At 37.3% G+C, this 18,860-nt stretch overlaps 1 protein-coding gene across 2 annotated transcripts in view; it reads right to left on the reverse strand.

Annotated features, from left to right (window-relative positions):
- Nucleotides 1-3,019: 3,019 nt before the first annotated feature.
- The window catches only part of lcor (ligand dependent nuclear receptor corepressor), a 56,268-nt gene continuing 40,427 nt past the window's right edge, over nucleotides 3,020-18,860 (reverse strand). For both annotated transcript variants that reach the window (XM_057325113.1, XM_057325112.1), the window contains exon 7: nucleotides 3,020-17,245. In XM_057325113.1, the coding sequence (XP_057181096.1) occupies nucleotides 16,210-17,245 (1,036 nt within the window). In that variant the 3' untranslated portion in view covers nucleotides 3,020-16,209. The remainder of the gene's footprint in view (nucleotides 17,246-18,860) is intronic.

An 18,860-nucleotide genomic window follows, 5' to 3' on the forward strand; every position in this document is an offset into this window, starting at 1 on the left:
GCAACCAGCAGCCAGATACCGTGCCATCTGATTAGCACTTCAACTGAGAAGCCGTCAGATTCACAAAGGTAAAAACGTAAAAAAAATGAATAACACGGAGTCTGTATCTATATCCAAGTGTCACTGGTATGGAGAAAGTTGTTCCTAGTTCTTAAATTGTAGTGGTTTAACAACTCTGGAAAAATGTTCGCGGTTGTGGGCTACGTCATAGATCAAAACACAACACGGCGATTATTTCCTTCATTGTGTTTATACACATGCATCCCAACCCTTTATTTAGAATTAAACTTACTGTAAAAATCTAAGAACGGGAATCCAGATTTAGTTATTTCATTTTTTGCATATAAAAGTGCAAATTTAACTTACCGTATTTAACTTGAGCTAAATACGGTAGAATTGGTAACTGGCGCCATCTAGCGCCAAAAGCAAGTTAGCCTACCGAAACGATGTTTTTATAGACTGTATATAGACGATTTCAGCGGCAACATGAACAAACGTTATGTGGCCCAAACGTAACTTCTGATAGACATCCGCAATGAATCAATAACTGCTGAGTAGTTTTAATTTAATACAATGAATATACAATAAAATACTAATATTAACAAATTAAATATAAAATGAATTAATATAGCCTATTACTAGCCACTAGCCAGACCGATAACCAACGCCTGGCCCGAAGTTGACTTCCGGTCTGTGTTTGGTTATAACAATTTATTTTTTATTTATTGATATTATATTCTGTTGTTTTTATGATGCCAGCTTTTGACTTTTTTGCCTGTTTTAAGTTCCTATTTTAAGTTATGAACCCTTAAATGAGTGTTTTGAGTAGGCTACTACAGTAATCGCGTTGTTTTTTGTAGTTACATCCTTCCCTGCAGTACACTTCTCCACCGTTAGAGGACCCCATCTGCTGAATTCAAGAATGACTCCCAGAAGTATTCAGGGTGAACAGGTAGATTTAATCATATAAGTCAAAAGTTAAAAGCAATATTTGTAATGGAAGGAAACTTATCATGGTATAAATGTACCTGTCTCTGTTACCATGTTAAGATAAGATGTGGGTGGTGGTGACAGGTGAGTTGAATAATTGTCGACTGAAAGGAATATTCTGGGTTTTGCTGTCAGTAAGCACAGAAATAATTTAGATTCATTAAAGAAGTCTGTGGGGATATTGTACAGTACTGCAATTACTAGAATACAAGGTTATCACGGTTTCAAAAGTACACTCATGACTCCCATTGCAATGCACAAACATTGTTTCCCGGACACGGATTAGTTTAAGACAGGACTAGGCCTTAGTTAAATTAGGATATTCAAGTCGTTTTTAAAAACATACTTTACAAAAAACATTACTGGTGGGCATCTTGAGACAAAACTATATAAAAAATATATTTTAAGATATGTCAGTGCAAGTTGTTTTCGATTAAGACAACTCTAACATTTAAGTTAGTCTCGGACTAGGTTTAAACCCTGTTCGGGAAAACACTCCCTATATATGCTATCATAAGGATGGTATAGAATGTCAATCTTTCAACTCACGTCCTTGTATAGGCTATCTGGTAAGTTTTACATAAAAAGAAAAAGGCAAACCACAGAAGAATGTCTTTTAGAAAATATCCATAAAGTCCTTTTACATAAACCCTAAACACAGGAACTATGTTAAAACATAACCAGAGTATCTTCTTCCACTAAGAAAAGTAGTACCTCCTCAAAAACAGATACACATTATCTGAAAATGTTCACGCTTTAACACAAATATGAGCTAATAGAGATATTACATATTAGGGCAATTCCAGCATTATGGATGTGACATTTTTCAGTCAAAACTTGAAATGTAAATTCTCAAAGAGTGTATTTATTACCAATATATTGAATTATCAGTTTATATTTTACTAAACCCCTGATGATAGAGCACAGACATCAGAAAAATATCAGTCAAAGCACAAGTTTTATATTTTAAAAAGAGGAAGAAATCAAAAAGGACACACATTTTTGAGACCACATACTTTGTAGGATTTCTGGGAATTAATGTGCAAACCAGAAGCTATGGCTCTTTATATAACATAAAATATTTATTTTATTAAAAATTCCATGTGCCCATTTATGAGGAAAACGGGCTGTTATGGATGTGACAATTCACTTATAACTGTGCTTAAAAAATTGCTTTAAAAACTTTTTAAAAACTGACATTTGCATCGAATTAGTCAAAATGTTAGATAATGCGTCCATTTTACTTAAGTTGCTAAAATGTTCAGATATTTTAGTATGTAAACTGTCCACTAAAAAAGACAATGGATGTACTTGTTCTGTGTGTGTGAGCATAATGGCCTTTATGACAAAAGACATTTTTTTGCGTTGCTTAATTGAATCCATTTTCTGCAGTTGTTATTGAGTAATGGGGGCACTTGCCGAGCACCTACAGCTGTGCACAGCACGAAGGCCTCTATGATTATGGACCTGACCTTTCCACTCACTGACATATGTCAGTTTAAAACTATGCAGACCTGCGCTGTGTAAGTGTTGCGTGTTCGCATTGTTAAAATATGGCCCAATCAAAAAATAGGTGATGTCAAATGATTTCGTTGATATAATGCGTTTAAGGTCACTGTGCATAACACGAACCATTGTCATTAATCACAAACAGTGCAAGCTTTTGACATATCTTGGTGTTGCGGACTGGTTATTACCTAAATGGCACATTAACATAATTGGAAATGTAATGGGAAGGAAAGTAGCCAAAATTTAAAGGTCATTAAGTTTGGTCTCTGACATAGGGAAACAGAAAACAAGTCTTTTTTTGGTAATAAGGTGTGCGTTTTTGATACTGGACTGCTAAGATTAACCATCTATAAATCTCTCCAATATGATCACATTGTTCAGCATTCATCTTTATCAATATTTTATTATGTTTACTCTTATATTGACCTATATTTCCATCTATAAGTTCCTTCAGTAATAGCCCAGGTACTGAGAACATAAGCATCAGTAAAGTAACATACACAATAAGAAACTCGACACGTTGTTTTCACAACAAAAATTTATTAGAAGAATAGTGGTTTTCATAAGAAGGTTCTAGCATCCAGTGAATACTAACTTGCACAATGTTACAATTAAAATGCGTTGAAAAATGGCATTTTTTCCTAATGGATAAAATATAACCAGTAAACTCCACACATGCACAAAGACGGATCTAATCAGCATTTTTCTTAACGGTCAATGCAAATAAAAAGAAAGGGAAAACATTTTTTCATTTCGTTTTAAATTAGACCACAGAAAATCTAATCAGTTTTTCATGTCCTTTTTTCTTTTTAAAAAATCACATACAATAGGAGACAGCTTATTCATTAGCCCAGCTTGTAAATAAGAATTTGCATTAAAAAAACAAAACGAAAAAGAAATGAAAGAAACATAGTGCAATCAAACCAAAAAAGTTATTGTGATCTTCATAAGTGCTAACACAGACATCGATATAAGTCTAGCATAAAAGTCCAACACACAGTACAAAAAGGAACAAATTAATATACATAAATAAATCTACAGTACAAGAAAATATTAAACTATACAATGTTTCTGTCAAAGAGTAAACAGTATATATTGTAATGAGGTCTATTCCAGTTTTGGAGCGCCTGTCTTCCGACCACTTGACTGAATCAGAGCAACCAGTGTTAAAAGGCAAGATGCCATTTTGTAAAAAGCACTCACTATTAGCTAGACGGTCTGAGGTATATCAAAAACAGAGAAGATTCGAAAAAAGCAGCACCTTAATCCCAAACCGGCAAACCTACGCGTTTTAAAAACTATTACGCTCTGTCTCGTAGTAAGAGTTAACATGTAAGTATTTGAATTAAAAAGCCTGAATTTTCTAATCCAAGTACGTGTGTAGATAACACGCCCGCTGCCGACTGTTAGCCGTCTCAAACTAAAACTCGTGACAATGTTTCGAAATCTGTAAATCGGAAGAAAAATGTCAAACAACAAAACCTCAAAGACACTAATATACGAAACTGGGAGTCACTAATATACGAAACTGGGAGTTAATGCTGCCTAGCTTTAATATTAACGTTTCCTGCACTTCAACGATTTTCAAATAACTGTTATTGAAAAAAAGTCAAACATAACCTGTTCATAAATCCTTTATTTTGATAGTAGGCACCCTAAAAGCTCAAAAATCGTAGCAAAGTCAAATCTGTATAAATGTTGGCTTTGTTGTACAAGCACAAATGAAAACCAGACCGAACCGTAAACTGTATCGCGAGGCAGTTTATTCAGGCAGTTTTGTCGCTGAAATACTTACATGCTAAAAGAAGAGACAGAAACTAGCAATTCCGGAGCGTGAATGAGAAAGATCAGGCCTCTCGCTTTAGAGGTACATCTGTAAAGGAGTGCTAAGACCGGTCAACCACTATCATCGAAGGGTCTGAAGTGGTGTGTGTCTAAATAGCGTTGTATTGTCTTCAGGCATTTTAGGCACAGTGTGCGCAGAGGAAATCGTAATGAAAAGCACTGCCTGGCTGAGTGTTACGCTTCACCTGAAGTTTTCGCTTTGACATTCATTTAGTATATTGTACTTAAGTCTGGATATAAAGAATACAAAAACTAAAAAGGACAGTGGCGAAAAAAGCGACGATAGGTTAAAAATGACTCGCGTCTTGCTCATTTTCCCCCCAAAATACGTACGGTATTCGTAATATTTTTACAGCTAGGCCGCAGAATCAAGAAAGTACCTGAATAGATTGAATCAGAGTGTCGTTTGTCCCTGAGGGATTCGTAGTTGTGGCTTAGTAATAATAGGATAGATTTTAACATAAATCGAGAAAAGGAATTTGTTTTCTTTGATGATCAAGAAAACCAATGCTCGGAGGCTTATCTTTTCCGAAATCGCATGATTGAGAATCGTCAAAGTAATGGTCTATCCACACAACGCTCGAGCGAAAGTAAAAGCAGTTTCGCACACTCATACACACCCACGGCGACGTTTCACTTCACGCGAAAAATCATAATCTTCATCATTAAGAAAAAGCAGTTGCAGCTAAGCACACCCAGGGCACGTTTCCTCACGAATAAGGATGATTTTCGGACATTGTCCAGCAGAGATCCAGTGTTCACAAAATGATTTTACCCATCTGACTTTTAAACTTAAAGTTCATAACATGTACACTTATGTAGCAAGCAAAAATAACAAGCAATACCAAATATCCTGGTTGATACCCATTATTACGGGGAAAATTAGTTCACATCACTGACTGATGTTGCAATAAATACTTCAAAATCACATTTCTAAAAAATCCTGTTCTTCATCCATGAAATCAAACCAGGAAATGGGTACGACTATATACACATCCACCTTAAAAAAGTTTGCGACGTCCCCTTGATATATATTCCGTTTGTACAGTATTGTGAAAAAACTGCACCCAGGCAGCATTAAATGACTTAAAATAACTAATTTCTCCTTTCTTTAGCTCACTTTAGGACTAACTATCATTCCCCTACGTTGATGACAAAAGAAAGGCGTGAGCAAATCAACACAAATGAACTATACAAACGGTTATAGCTATACAGGAGTCTAAATATACTGCACTGAAACGTTTGTTCCCTGAATCAAATGAGGAAGAGATGAACTCTTTCCAGAAGATAAGTATATAACTATACAGAACATTATATACAATGCACTGTGACTGTTGTGTATATATATATTTAAGAACACGTTAATATAATCTATAGCTTGTCCTAAAGTATGTATAGTTACATAAAAAGTGTGTGTTAAAAGTTTCAGATTATTCTTTTTCCTCCTACATTCAGTTTAGCTGATAATGAAAATGATATATAAAATGATGGAACCCAACATATGACAAATGTACAGACTATGGTTTTCAGTTTGAACTCAACAAACTAAAACCCATTTTATAGCTTAAAACAGTTTTCATGGTGGTATTTGGAAAACGGACCAGTTTTCTGCCACTCTTGGAGCCATTGGTGTTATAACGTGATTTAAAAAAAAATAATTCAACATGCGAGTAAAGTCTGCAACTAGAATTTTGAAAAAATAAAATGGTTTGCTACTTTACCAAGGACATTTCTACTGGACCACAATATCCAACTGTATCAGGCGATGGATCATATTAGCTTCACTTTAAGACTGTTTCTCTCAAATCCAGTCCTCGGGGGGCCCCCCTCCCAGGATGTTTTGGATGTCTCCCTATATAAAACACCTGATTCAACTCATCAGCCCTCACTCCAGATGTTAGTTGGTGTGTTAATTAGTCACCCCAGTTCACACACTAAGCAGTTGATGAGTTGAATCAGGTTTTTTATATAGAAAGATATTTAAACCATTCTGGGAGGGGGGCCCCGAGTACTGAACACTGCTTTAAGACATTCTGTTGGTGGTTATCGCATTGCATTCGCATAAAGCTGAACTCTGCTCAACTTTGTAGCATCTGCAGGGTCTCTGTCTCTTAAAATCTTGTAGTTGCAATGCCTAAAGTTAAATTGTCATTTTTTTCATTGTTAAAATACTTGCTCCTACCAAACTCTAAGCAACCCATTTGTTTAGTTGATTCCCAACTGTTAACACTGTGGCTCCATCATAACATTGGCTCAACCAATGGCGCAGGAATATTTATTTGACTGACCAATGGCTAAAAAAATCGATTGACAACAGTCATGATTTTGCAGTTCTGTTTGTTGACACGAATTATAATTCAATAATAGTTTCATTTGTTTGTTAAGAACAAACATGACAAGAAAAAAGTAATGAAACCTCCACAACGTTACAACAGGTATTGAAATGATTGACAATTAACATACAAATGCAGTCCTCTCGACCACATGGATGAGGGTGGCAGTGAACTGGGCTCTATCTACATGTGGAGGCTGTCAAGATTTACATGGATTTATTATCTGAGGTATTCTGTGTTGTAAGGTTTTTTTCTTTAAGTTGAAACACATCATCACAAGTTGTACAGACCGAGGAAACAAAACAAATTGTCTTTGTTGCCTTGCAGGTCTCGATGGACCAAACAAAAGATTTTAAACCTCCATTTTTTGTTTCCCCAGGTAATTCGTACTTTACAATCTTTGCTGTTCATAAAGCACTGAACTAATGGTATTTGGCTGAATCTTTTCCATTTGAAAAAGTTGCCTGGCCGTTGGGTGACCTATCTTGGGCCTGTGACAAAAAACCCACTTTTTGAGTCAAGGGGACCTAAACCAAAAGTATTGCCTTACTTGACTCGTTTTCCCAAGCTTAATGAGAATTTGTTTTGTATTGCAAAGTAATCAAACTAACATGTTTTGGAACCACGTAGTGGAACTATTGTTACAAAGCCATTCTGGAATATTACCCTCTAGCTACGGGACTTTATGCGGTAACATATTAAAGAACTTCGTGAAAGAATGGATCGCAAACCACTTTCTGATTTTTTTCAATAATCACAATATCAACAGTATAAAGAAATATCGAAAAACCTTTAGCCAGTCTTTAGCCGAGCCTTATCATTCCAATCTCATGCATTAACCTGAAGGAGTACGGGAGACCGGTATCCAATCATTATACTACACTGAACGCAGAAACTTTACAATGTTAAGACTCTATTCTCAGAATTTACAAAACTTGAAAAAGTACTTGAAATATTAGCATAACTGAACAGATAGCAAAAGGCATTTTTTGCTCAAGAAAACTTGGGACTCACAAAAGTTGCGGCAATGCACCAACATCAGTGTATGAGTGCGACCGAACAAAATATGCAACAGATTTCTCGCAAAACAAAGATACTGCCCACAGACTGCATTTGGCTTGTAAAAAGGGCACAGACTTGTATGGTATGCTTGACTATACTATATTTAAGAAATACACAAGAACAACGCATTTCCAACCGTGAGGCTGGTTCACACTGCCCCAACATTTCAAACATTCTAAAGGTGCCTGTGGAATTTGTGATCTTAAACACAACAGTCATTTTCACACCGCCCCAACCAACACACTCCTTCATAAAACCCAGTTTGTTGGGCTTGCTGGGGCAGTGTGAAGGAGCTAGACGGGGTCGGTGGTCAACCATATTTTTTTCCTAAACACTGGTCTTAGAGACGTAAGCGATCAAGGATGCATAATTAAAAAACATTTATATCCAAAAGAAGAGAGTCATTCCCCTACCCAAAAACTGTATGAGGTACACATATGTTAGTGTGGAATGTATTCAACTGCTTTCTAACCAAATGGGGCCGTGACACTCTTTTGGAATGATGAGCCAGTGTTATCCCTGCATCTGAAATGCTACATACAGGTTCCAGCGGGTAAGCCGGTCAAACCATAGTTACATTGCCAAAACCTGATCGACAAATGCCATTAGGGACTGTCAGTCCCACAAGATACAAGTCATTTTTGCTTCACTATCAAAGGGTGACGTTATATGAAACCATTTGCAAGTTGAGGTAGCAAAACTAATAATTCTATTCCTGCAAAACTCAACGGATTGCAGGGTTGAAACAGTCATGGATGACATTAATGTTTAAGAGCAGATTTGGTCATCAAATTCAATGCAATGCCAACAAGCTATAGGGGGTGAGCGCAGCAGAAAGACACAAAGTTCAAAAGTGGTCATAACTTCCCTGTTTCTATCTTTCATTTTCTCCATTTGGGTCTAACAAATAAGAGTTAAATGATAAAGGATATTACACAAAGACAAAACGTATGGTAGAAAGCAAATAAAAACGCTGGTATCTCACAGAAATAATGCACAATCCATGTATTAAATGTAAAATGTGAATATTTAAACAAGACTTAGAATAGGCACACCTTTATGAGTGAATGATCTTGCAAGATTGTCATGGCAACAAAAGAGCCCTTTCACAGCCAAAAGCTCTCAAGTTCTTGAGCAGAACCTTGGCCATTTGACAAAGCCCATTTCCACACAGCTCCGTTCATCCTCTAACTGTTAAGGAAAGTCTTCACTTATAACACTAGTCTAGATAATTGCTGTAGTGGTTGGATGTTGATTTCTCATGGCTCTGTTCCATATAATTCACAGTTTCACTTGCACCTATTCTGGATCTTCTCATCTCTCATTTCATCTATCTTAAAGGTGAAGTGTGTCGTATTTTATTCTTAAAATGCAGCTTAGTTTACAAAGACCCATTCATTGGTTGATTCAGAGAAAGGATTAAATGATGTGGTGCTATTGAAAGCTTTACCAAACCTGCCAACATTGTTTCAACTAAAGGCAAAGTGATCAGTTTGTTCAACCAATGGCAGACAGGAGGGTTATAGACTAATGTTAAAAAATAGTCATTTATTACAGCAATTATGCTGGTGGCACAGAAATGACACACTTCACTTTTAAACGACAAAATCAAAAATATGTATATCATTAATGCAGTGTTAATTTCGTTAACGAAAACTATGACGAAAAGTATTCGTTAACGACATGTTTTCACTGACGAAAACGAGACGATAACTAAATAAAAATGAATGCATTATAACGAAAACTGTAATAAAAATATACTGACATTTTCGTCAACTAATAAAAACGAGACGAAAATATTCTTGTCCCACCTGGCGGACATCAGTTTGCGCGCATGTGCTGCTTATCTCATATAAACGGCAGAGAGAAGTCTCTGGGAGAAGGGGAAGCACACACATGTATTCTGTGTCTCCACGCGGGTTACAAAGCGTCTTATTTTCCTTCACGATCGCCGGTAAAACGCCGCAAACTTGAAGCGCGACTGCAGGCGAGTCACCCCGAAACACATTACGAAGGCAAGCTCAAAGGTTTTATATGCCAATGTTAACTTAACACGAGCTGCTGCATAACGTGAAATGCAACAAAGTCAGCCAAAAGAAACCAGCGCCGTCCTCTACTGATTATAGAAGTGATGAAGTGAGTCGAACTGTACATTCCAACCAAGTATGTAACATGTTTGCATGACTAAAGAAATGTAATACAATTTATATAATATGTCTTTTTGAAAGCTATTCTCATTCATTGCTGTCTCAAGCAGAGACAGTGCAGCGCTTACTTCAAAGAAGCATGCCATGAGCCAATAGCCTTTGAGTGTGAGCCCTGTCAGAGCGTTCCATTGGTTGAATGAACACGCCCAACTTAACGAGTCAATTGAGTCAAATGGGACTGAATGAACTGGAACATGTCGTTCATGGACTAATACTCTGCGTTCCAACAATGCATATCTAGTTACTGAACTTTTCTGAAAAATAAAGGTAATGACCTGGTTTAATTTTATTCTAAGGTGAAGTAAATTATGTCAAAACAGTTGAATCTTTGTATGGAACATTTAATTACACCAAGTAAATGATTTAAACCATTTAGATTTTAGTAGACTAAATATAATGTATATTTATTCGACTAAAATGTTTTTCATATTTCGTCGACTAAAACTAGACTAAAACTAAAATGATGGGGTTGACTAAAATGTGACTAAAACTACATTGCATTTTCGTCAAAAGACTATGACTAAAACTAAATCAAAATTTGCTGTCAAAATTAACACTGCATTAATGTAATATGTATAAGAAAACGAATATATAGATTGTAAGTCACCTTGGTAAATGATTTCAATTGTTGTTATCAATTATTGATAGCTATGATCGGCTTGTGGATAACTGCGGTTTACTAAATTGTCCAGATTACTCATTGTGTATGTACAGTACAATTGAATGCCATTTCGAATTGATGCGAATCATCGACAATTGAACGTAGCAAAAACAGGCACTCCAGATGAAACCACAACGGATAAAAACTAAAAAAAACATGATGTATCGGACTGATTCTCAGACGTAAATGGCTTAAACCAAGTTGCACTTCAGTGCATTCCGAGCTGAAGTGGCAAAGCTCATAACTGCATATTCCAACATAATTTCCCATGACATGTTTCTCTGAGAGCTTACTTACAAAATGCGTTTTTTACCGTGGCTGCAAGTACCATGACAACAGCTATTTTAAGCTTCAGTGCTGCAAATGATAGACATCAAAATTGAATAAAATATTCAACTCTTTGACTTAGTTAAATGTTGTGCCGTAAAGTTGTCTAATGGGAAAACTCCCCCTAAAAGAATTAAATATAATGACACAAACAGTAATGGTGCAACATTACTCACTTTAGTGCATAGATTGACAATACAATGGGTATCTTCAGTCCAAGGGGACGACGGTGTTTGCTGACAAATCAATTCTCCCAATTTATAGGAAGTGTGAAAATATAATAGACCAGAAGTTGCTTCATAGCTGCATAAAGGTGTGCCTATTCGCTTTGAAATGATGACAAACGCAAAAGAAATGCAGTATTACCACTTGAAACGCTCATTAACTTCCTAAAGAATCCTAAATAACACAAATATGCATCAGTTCGAACAAGACAACAAAAAGTAAGATAAAAAAAACAACACCTTGGATTTGGAGTGCCTCTATTTCCATACATGCCCTAACCTTCACAACCAACAAGTTTCAGATCGTTCAGACCAATAGTCTTATAAAGTATATATAATCCACCCACATGTTGTTTTGTGTGTATATGCAAGTGTGTGCTAACTTGTAAGTCATGTGTCCTATTTCTATTGTGTGCTAATGTCAATAATTGCATTTATAAAGAGACCCGTGGTTTAGTTAAGCAAAGGTATATATGTATATATTTGAAGAAAAATAATTACGACTAGTGTTATTTAAAAACTGCTTCCATAAAGTAGTAGTTGTGTTTTGGAAACATGTGTAAAAGTCAAGAAAAGGTCTTGATTTTTACAGCTAAACGTACAATCAGCTGCTCTGGAGAGATCTAACCTGAGGTAATGCTGTTATGTGGATTTGCAGTGGAGGTCGAAAACTTTTCAAACTAAAAGAACATTTTGTCAGAATAGAAATCATCAGTGACTTGAGACAAAACAAATGGCACTTCATTTGGTACAGAAACTGAGGTTATAGCTGTCTGTAGCATTTCAATATCATCCAGAAAAAAATAATAAACAGTAAAATAAATATAATATATTCATTTGTATACAGAATGTATAGGTTTTTCTTCCATATAAAGGTATCTTTTGAAATTTTTGGAATGCAGTTTAAAAACAAGTGTACAGAGACCACACAAACACAAACAGAAGGTTAACATTTCCACCTGCCCCATATTCTCCCCTTCAGACTTCCATTTCTGTATTTTACACACTTGCCTTGAGGATCAACGTTATACGATCACATTAATGACTGGACTGGTTATTGGCAAAACGGAACCAAAATGTTGAGCGAAATTTCTGAACATTATCAAAAATTTGGCTTTCACAAAGTACCTGAATGAAAAGGGTGTAAATATTGGTCAGTCAGACACGCCTGCCGTCTCTCTCACAGAAGACGAAAACGATGGTGAAGAAGAGGAAAATTTCCCAGAGTTCAACTGCTCCTTTTCCACGTGCCCCTGAATGGTATTTAAGTGTGTGGCACAGAAAGGTGCGTTTATTCCCAAGGATGAGGTATATTGTGCAAAGATACTATCACATGTCTCTGCACATCTTGTACAGGTAGTTACGTCTGCATCGTGACTGACAAATATTGCAAACCCTTCTGCGGAATCTATCCTGAGATACGAAAGTACTGAAGGCTACAGGTGTACATTTCAGAAAAACGAACAAAATAAATAAACAGCTATTGTAACGCCAGCAGCAAGAGGAGAAACGAAAACAGTCTGTTTAAGGTATGAAATATGAAAGTGCTGTGTTTTCCCAAACAACATGTAATGGTTCAGTACATTCATCGTGTAAAGGTTTCATTTCGAAGTTCGAAACTGTGGCGTAAAGAGGAGGAGGTTTTTTGGACAGGGGGAGCCGTTAACCCTGTGATAAAAATACATTAGCGAAATCAAATAAATATGTTGAAATGGCATGCACCTTAGTTATTCAGACAGCTGATGATACCACTAGATTAACAATAGAGAGGCCCAAGATTATTCTCTACGAAAGGGCCAAAGATTTAAGTGCCGCAAAACGAATTCCAGTCATGGCCTTCAGTGCAATAAATCGTAAGTGCCAATTATAGGGGAAATAGTTGATTATAATAGAATCTGCTCATACTAGAAAAAACATAACATAGTTGATACTAATGATCTTGGACTATTAATTTACTAATAGGGGAAACCTTAATATTAGAGATGCACCGATAGTCAATTTCTCCACCGATATCGATAGCCAGTTCTGATACGGATTCTGAAGAGTAAAGTTATATTTCGTAACTTTCTGAATGTTATTAATTCATATAATGTCTATTAATATTGAACATTAAGCTGGTGATATTTCTAAACATTTTATCGACTGTATCAGTTTTGACCGATACTGAGCCTTGGCCGATATATCGGTGCATCTCTAAATATAATAGAATCTGCTTATACTACAAAAACAAATTATAGTTGATACTCATGATCTTGGGCTATTAATTTACTAATGGGGAAAACCAAAATATTAGAGATGCACCGATACAACATTTCTCTACCGATAGCTAGTTCCGATACCGATTCTGAAGATTAAATTAATTCTTCTTAACTTTTTGAATGTTATTAATTTATATAATGACAAATAATATTGAACATCAAACTGGTGATATTTTTAAAAATTCATTGCATTTTTCTGTCCTCTTTTGTTTGACAGGATATATCGGCCCTGATCAAGGACCGATACTGATTATTGGCCGATATATCGGTGCATTTCTAATTATAATAGAATCTGCTTAAATAATATAGTTGTTACTAATGATCTTAGACTAGTTATTTACTAATGGCGGAAACATAAATATTAAGCAAATATCAGTAGTATTTCAAATCACATTGATTGATAAATAGCCTGATTGATTGTTAAATGATCAAACTAAATTCGAATTAGACACTTTAAATGCTCGGCATTACTAAAGTGTTGGTGCATTTCATGCTGGATCACCTAAAGTGTTCTCCATTGTCAGTCTATTGTTAAAAAGCCTACTATTCGAAAATCTTTCCTTTCTACTAGTTTTGCAATGATAAGGTTAAAGTGAAAATTCTTTAAACAAAACCAGTAAAATAAAGTAATTTAAATAATTTGTTTACTGATATATGTTTGGGATAATTAACATAAAATAACAGCTTACACCTAAGTTGTAGGAAATTGCCCAATATATACATTTTCCATGAGCCAAGTGATTTTCCAAGTGTCAGATTTGAAGATTTCATGAATGAAATCTGGTGTTAAACTGGTGCATGCCATTTACATCAATGATTCAAATTAAATAATACAATAAATAAAGAGGTACATTACGTTAGTGTTTTTAACAGTTTCATCAGAAACCCTGAAGTTTGAAATATCAGTTTTTGTCACAGACTGGGTGAGCACCAGGCAGTGATAGACCAGAATGCCCTTTCAACATCATCAAAGTGGAGCATGCCATTCCAAAAGCCTTCTTTTATATACATTAAACGACACAGTTTAGATTGGAAAGAGGTGCGATATGACAATAGACAGTGATGGCAACAATAGACAAATCTGAGAATTCAAGCTGTCGACCACTGTATATCGAAGAGGTAATTTTCTTTTACCCCAAAAAAGCGCATGTTTGGGTCTACGCTTCAGGATGGTGAGGGCTGTCAAGACGTTCCCCGTTTGATCTCCTTAATGCTATCTGCTACCGCAAAAGCTACTTTGAAACACGCATCCGAACATAATCGCTTTATTTTAAAACAAAGTGCTATTTTTTTTTTGAGAGGTCTCAGAAAATTCCCAACTGGCCAGCTGTTTCGAATGATAATATCCCACCGATATCCACAATCCATGGCTTATCTCGACCCAACCTACGCCCAGTATAAAGCCCTGCCCCTGACCCAACTCACTGACTGAGAATGCGTCACAGGCTCCACTTCAAGTAAGATCTGCATTGTTTCTCTAAAAACATGATCGCTATATTTGTCTCAGTTGCCCTGAGTTATACATGAGGAAAAGAAACCATTCAGAGACTAGAATTGGCTCTCTGTCAAAATGCTAATTTAAAACATAATAGAGTTATGTGGTCATAACCCTACCCTATTCCCACCTATATTCCACCCTCCCCAAAACCAACCCTCAGCAAAAAATGCTCTTCTTTTTATAAATATACACGTCAGTGACTGACTATAAGCAGCGATGAGGGAATGGCGAGCCAAAAATTGACTGAATGCACCCTCCCTCGAATAATTTAAGTAGAAAGATGTGAATTGAAAACACGTTCCTGTTCTGTGTGGTACAAGTCGGCATTGTCCCTTCACGCGAGTATAAATCCATTTACGAGCGAGAGACTCTCACCAAGAGAAAAGTGTATTGTAAAATGAGTATTATGTAGTATGCAAGACAGAACAGTAAGTGCGTAATGCAAGCAATGTCGAGGTAATCAGGTCTAATTGCCAGATTTAGGCTCTGGCGAGCGCCAGACTGAAAGTGTAGTGCAAAAGAAAGCGCTAGAGTTAAAGAAAGTTTTAGTTACAGTAACGTAAAAAAGACGTTTTTTAAACATCACAAACATGCATCCCTGAATGACTAATCTTAAGCTTCTTTTTTTTTTTAAATGGACATGTCTAATTCTTAGTCTGTTTCAATGGTGCAGAATATAAAAGGAGGAAACTATGAAGGGTTGAAAGAAAATGTTTTACCTGTTAATAGAAAAACGGGGCCCTAGCGACAGAATCCTGGTGAGAATCCTTGTCAACTCCAAATGAATTAGTTTTAAAGACTTATTTCATAAACCTACCGATCAGAAGAGATAAATTCATTTTTGAAGGGTCAAATTCCTTGCACGCAACCCTCCAAAGCCCACTTCTCATTTCTTATAATATATGGCATGCCGTCCAAACGCATCAGCACTAATGGTGCAGCTCAAAAAGTTCAGATGAAGGGGGCGAATGAAGGTTTTATCTCTTTTTTTCTATAATAAAATGTCTCTGTCTTTACTCTCTTATGGCTTTAGTATGCATTTGTTGCTTAACGTTGTAAAAAACATCAACAAATGCTCGCAGCGTCAACGTGACCACTAAGATAACTGCCAATTTGTTTCTTATCCCAAGTTGTCACGCTTAAATCCTCCCATGTTTTCCTGCAGTTGTGCTCACCCAGATACTGCAAGTAAATTGGCACAATTAAAGTCCCGTCCTCAATTCGGAATCCATAGTTTTTTTTTTGTTTCAGTCAGATTTTGAAATGTTTCCATTTTATGAGGTGTTCTGTGTATTCTACTCGACTTTGTCTCCACTTGTGACATCCACGTGCGTGGTAGTGGGGGTCGACATGGATTCGGTTTCAGCGGTGATCCCAGAGTCCTGCCCATCAGCCCTCATCATCAGTTTAAGCTTTTTCTTTGGTGGGTTCTTCAGTGTGCCCAACCTCTCTTTCACCTTGTACTCCAAGGTACTGTGGGGAATACCGTAGATGTTTTGCGCCTTGGAAACGCTCATCTTCCCACCCATCACCACAGCAATGGCTTCCTCTAGTATCTCGCTGTTGTACTGGCGATACCGTCCCCTTTTCTTTCGGGGTTGCTTGGAGCCTGTTGGATCTGCCTCTGGATCAGATGTTGGGTACTGGGGTCCCAAACTTGGTTGTTCGATGTCTGCGCCCCAGTACTCGCCCACGGCTCCTCCGTCAAGAATGCCTCCAAGGGCTCTGCGATTCTGCTTTGGCAAGATGGCTCTCAGCTTCCTGCTGAGCGCATTCTCAGAGTGCACACTGGCCATAGCAAGGGAGCCGTAAGTGTAGAGATCGGAGGAATTCCCGTGGGAGTCCCACGACAGATCCATGCCTCGGACTTGCGGAATCTTCAAGTCCACTGGAGGGGAATGCCCTGGTTCTTTCTTTATTGTGATGGAACTGGCATCAAGGGACTTTGTGCCTTTGGTGAATACTCCATGGTTCTCCTGGTAAAGAGCCAGGTCATTTAGGTCACTAAGGTTCCCGCTCACTTGTTTAAGCTTCAGGAGGCTATCCAGGTGGGTTTTTCCCCAGGTTCCATCACGAGAGAGGAGGGACTGAGCTTGGCTATTGAGGAGACCCACAGACTCTAGGCTAGCCAATGAAAGAGCTGTCGGTTGGCCAATGAGGCGGTGTTTCTGGCTCAGGAGCTCCTCTTTTATAAGGAGTGAGCGGGCCAACGGTGGCTTGAGGGGTCCAGAACCAATACAATTCTCCCTTATCCCATCATGCAAGCTTCTCGGTGGCAAGCCATCTTCATCATCAACATCTCGATATTTGTGATCAGCTCTCTGGGAACGCCTAAATTATGGAAAGATGAATGTATGTTTATATTTGAGAGTTGAGCATGTTAATATAGTTTAATTTAAATTTGTAGTACTTTAAACAACATAATTGTCACTTGGCAATAAATGTGTTCATTGAAAGTGCACAGACAATCTTTCATTGTAGAGCCCTGCACGGGCCTCAAATTTAGGCCCTAGCCCGAGACGCTCAGTCCCTAGCCTGGCCCTTGTCCGACAGCTTATCATAATTCTCAGCCCATGTCCGACTGAAGCCTGTGTTTCTATCTCTCCATTACACAGCCTATTGCAGCCATTAAAGTAGTTCAGTTTTGTTTTTTTAATGGCAATTTGTTTTTTAAATTCCTCATTCAGCTTCACCTGTCACCGTAAGAAAACCTTGGATATGTGCGACATATTGACATGCAACCTGTGTCCTTACCACATCCCAAACTGTTCCATTAGGTCTGTCGGACATCATGCAGCACAGCACAGACCGATTGGCACGAAGCATCTTTCAATTATTGCTCTCGTGTTATTTTGATATCATAGGCAGATGGGTTTCTGCAATGCGCACAAAGTTAAACACAAAATAAATCACAAACTTAACATTACTCTGTTGTGCTAAAGGAGGGTTTCTCACTGTTTACCTCAAAAGTCACATCATAGTAATGTAAGCATGCTCCGGTCCGGATTGTAAAGTGATCCCCTGCAGGGGAGCGGGGACAATGGCACCGTGAAAAAGGCCCAATACCCGGCCCGTGTTTTGACTGTGACTTGAAAACTGTTATAAATTTATTGGGGCCGATCGAGCTTGGGCTGAAATGCAGGGCTCTATTTCATTGTACTATTACTGTATATGGTCTCGAACTTGTATGAAGGGCCCGAAAGTGACACCAAAAAAGGCATGTCCAGTTCAAGTACTGTACTAGGTTTTGCTGACAAAACAACCCAATATTTTAAGGTTCATCCAAATATAAAATTTAATCCATAATTTACTCGGGTTATTAAGGTGAAAACAGTCTAAAAGCTTTACGTTTAAAGCCTCATGACTAAACAAAGGGCACCAATGTGAGTGTGCACACCGATGTGCAAAACGGCAGGCGTAAAATCGTCATTTATAAAAAAATGTCTCTGGCTCTTTTTTTTAACGCGATGCGTTAAAAACTGTCCGACCAATGAGCTTTTGTTCATGTGCCTGGAGCTGCTGAAGTTACAGTTAAACACGACTTGGTGGTAATAAAAAAATACCTTTGTTCTTTCTAGCATTGTAAGCTCAAATCCATTCATCACAAAAGTCTCCCCAGGAAGGTAATACATGTCTTCTGAAGTAAAACGATATGTTTGCGAGTAGAAACAATTAATATTTTAGCTAATTTAGTTGCGCTTTGATGCACACACAAAATGACGGCTCCTTGAATCTTAACTTTAAATCTCATTTTCATGTGTTTTGTTATGCGTAGTGACAAAACACCCATGTGACGACTAGTCACGAGACAAGCGAGTAGTAGTACGATTCAAACTTGGCAACGTGAGCATGCGTGGGGCCATATTTGATCTTAGTGTGCAGATCAGTGTTTACATTACATATGCGATTATGAACATCACTAAATACTTTTCGCTTCAGAACATTT

Source organism: Triplophysa rosa, linkage group LG25 (assembly GCF_024868665.1).
Source record: "Triplophysa rosa linkage group LG25, Trosa_1v2, whole genome shotgun sequence".
Lineage (NCBI taxonomy): Eukaryota > Metazoa > Chordata > Actinopteri > Cypriniformes > Nemacheilidae > Triplophysa > Triplophysa rosa.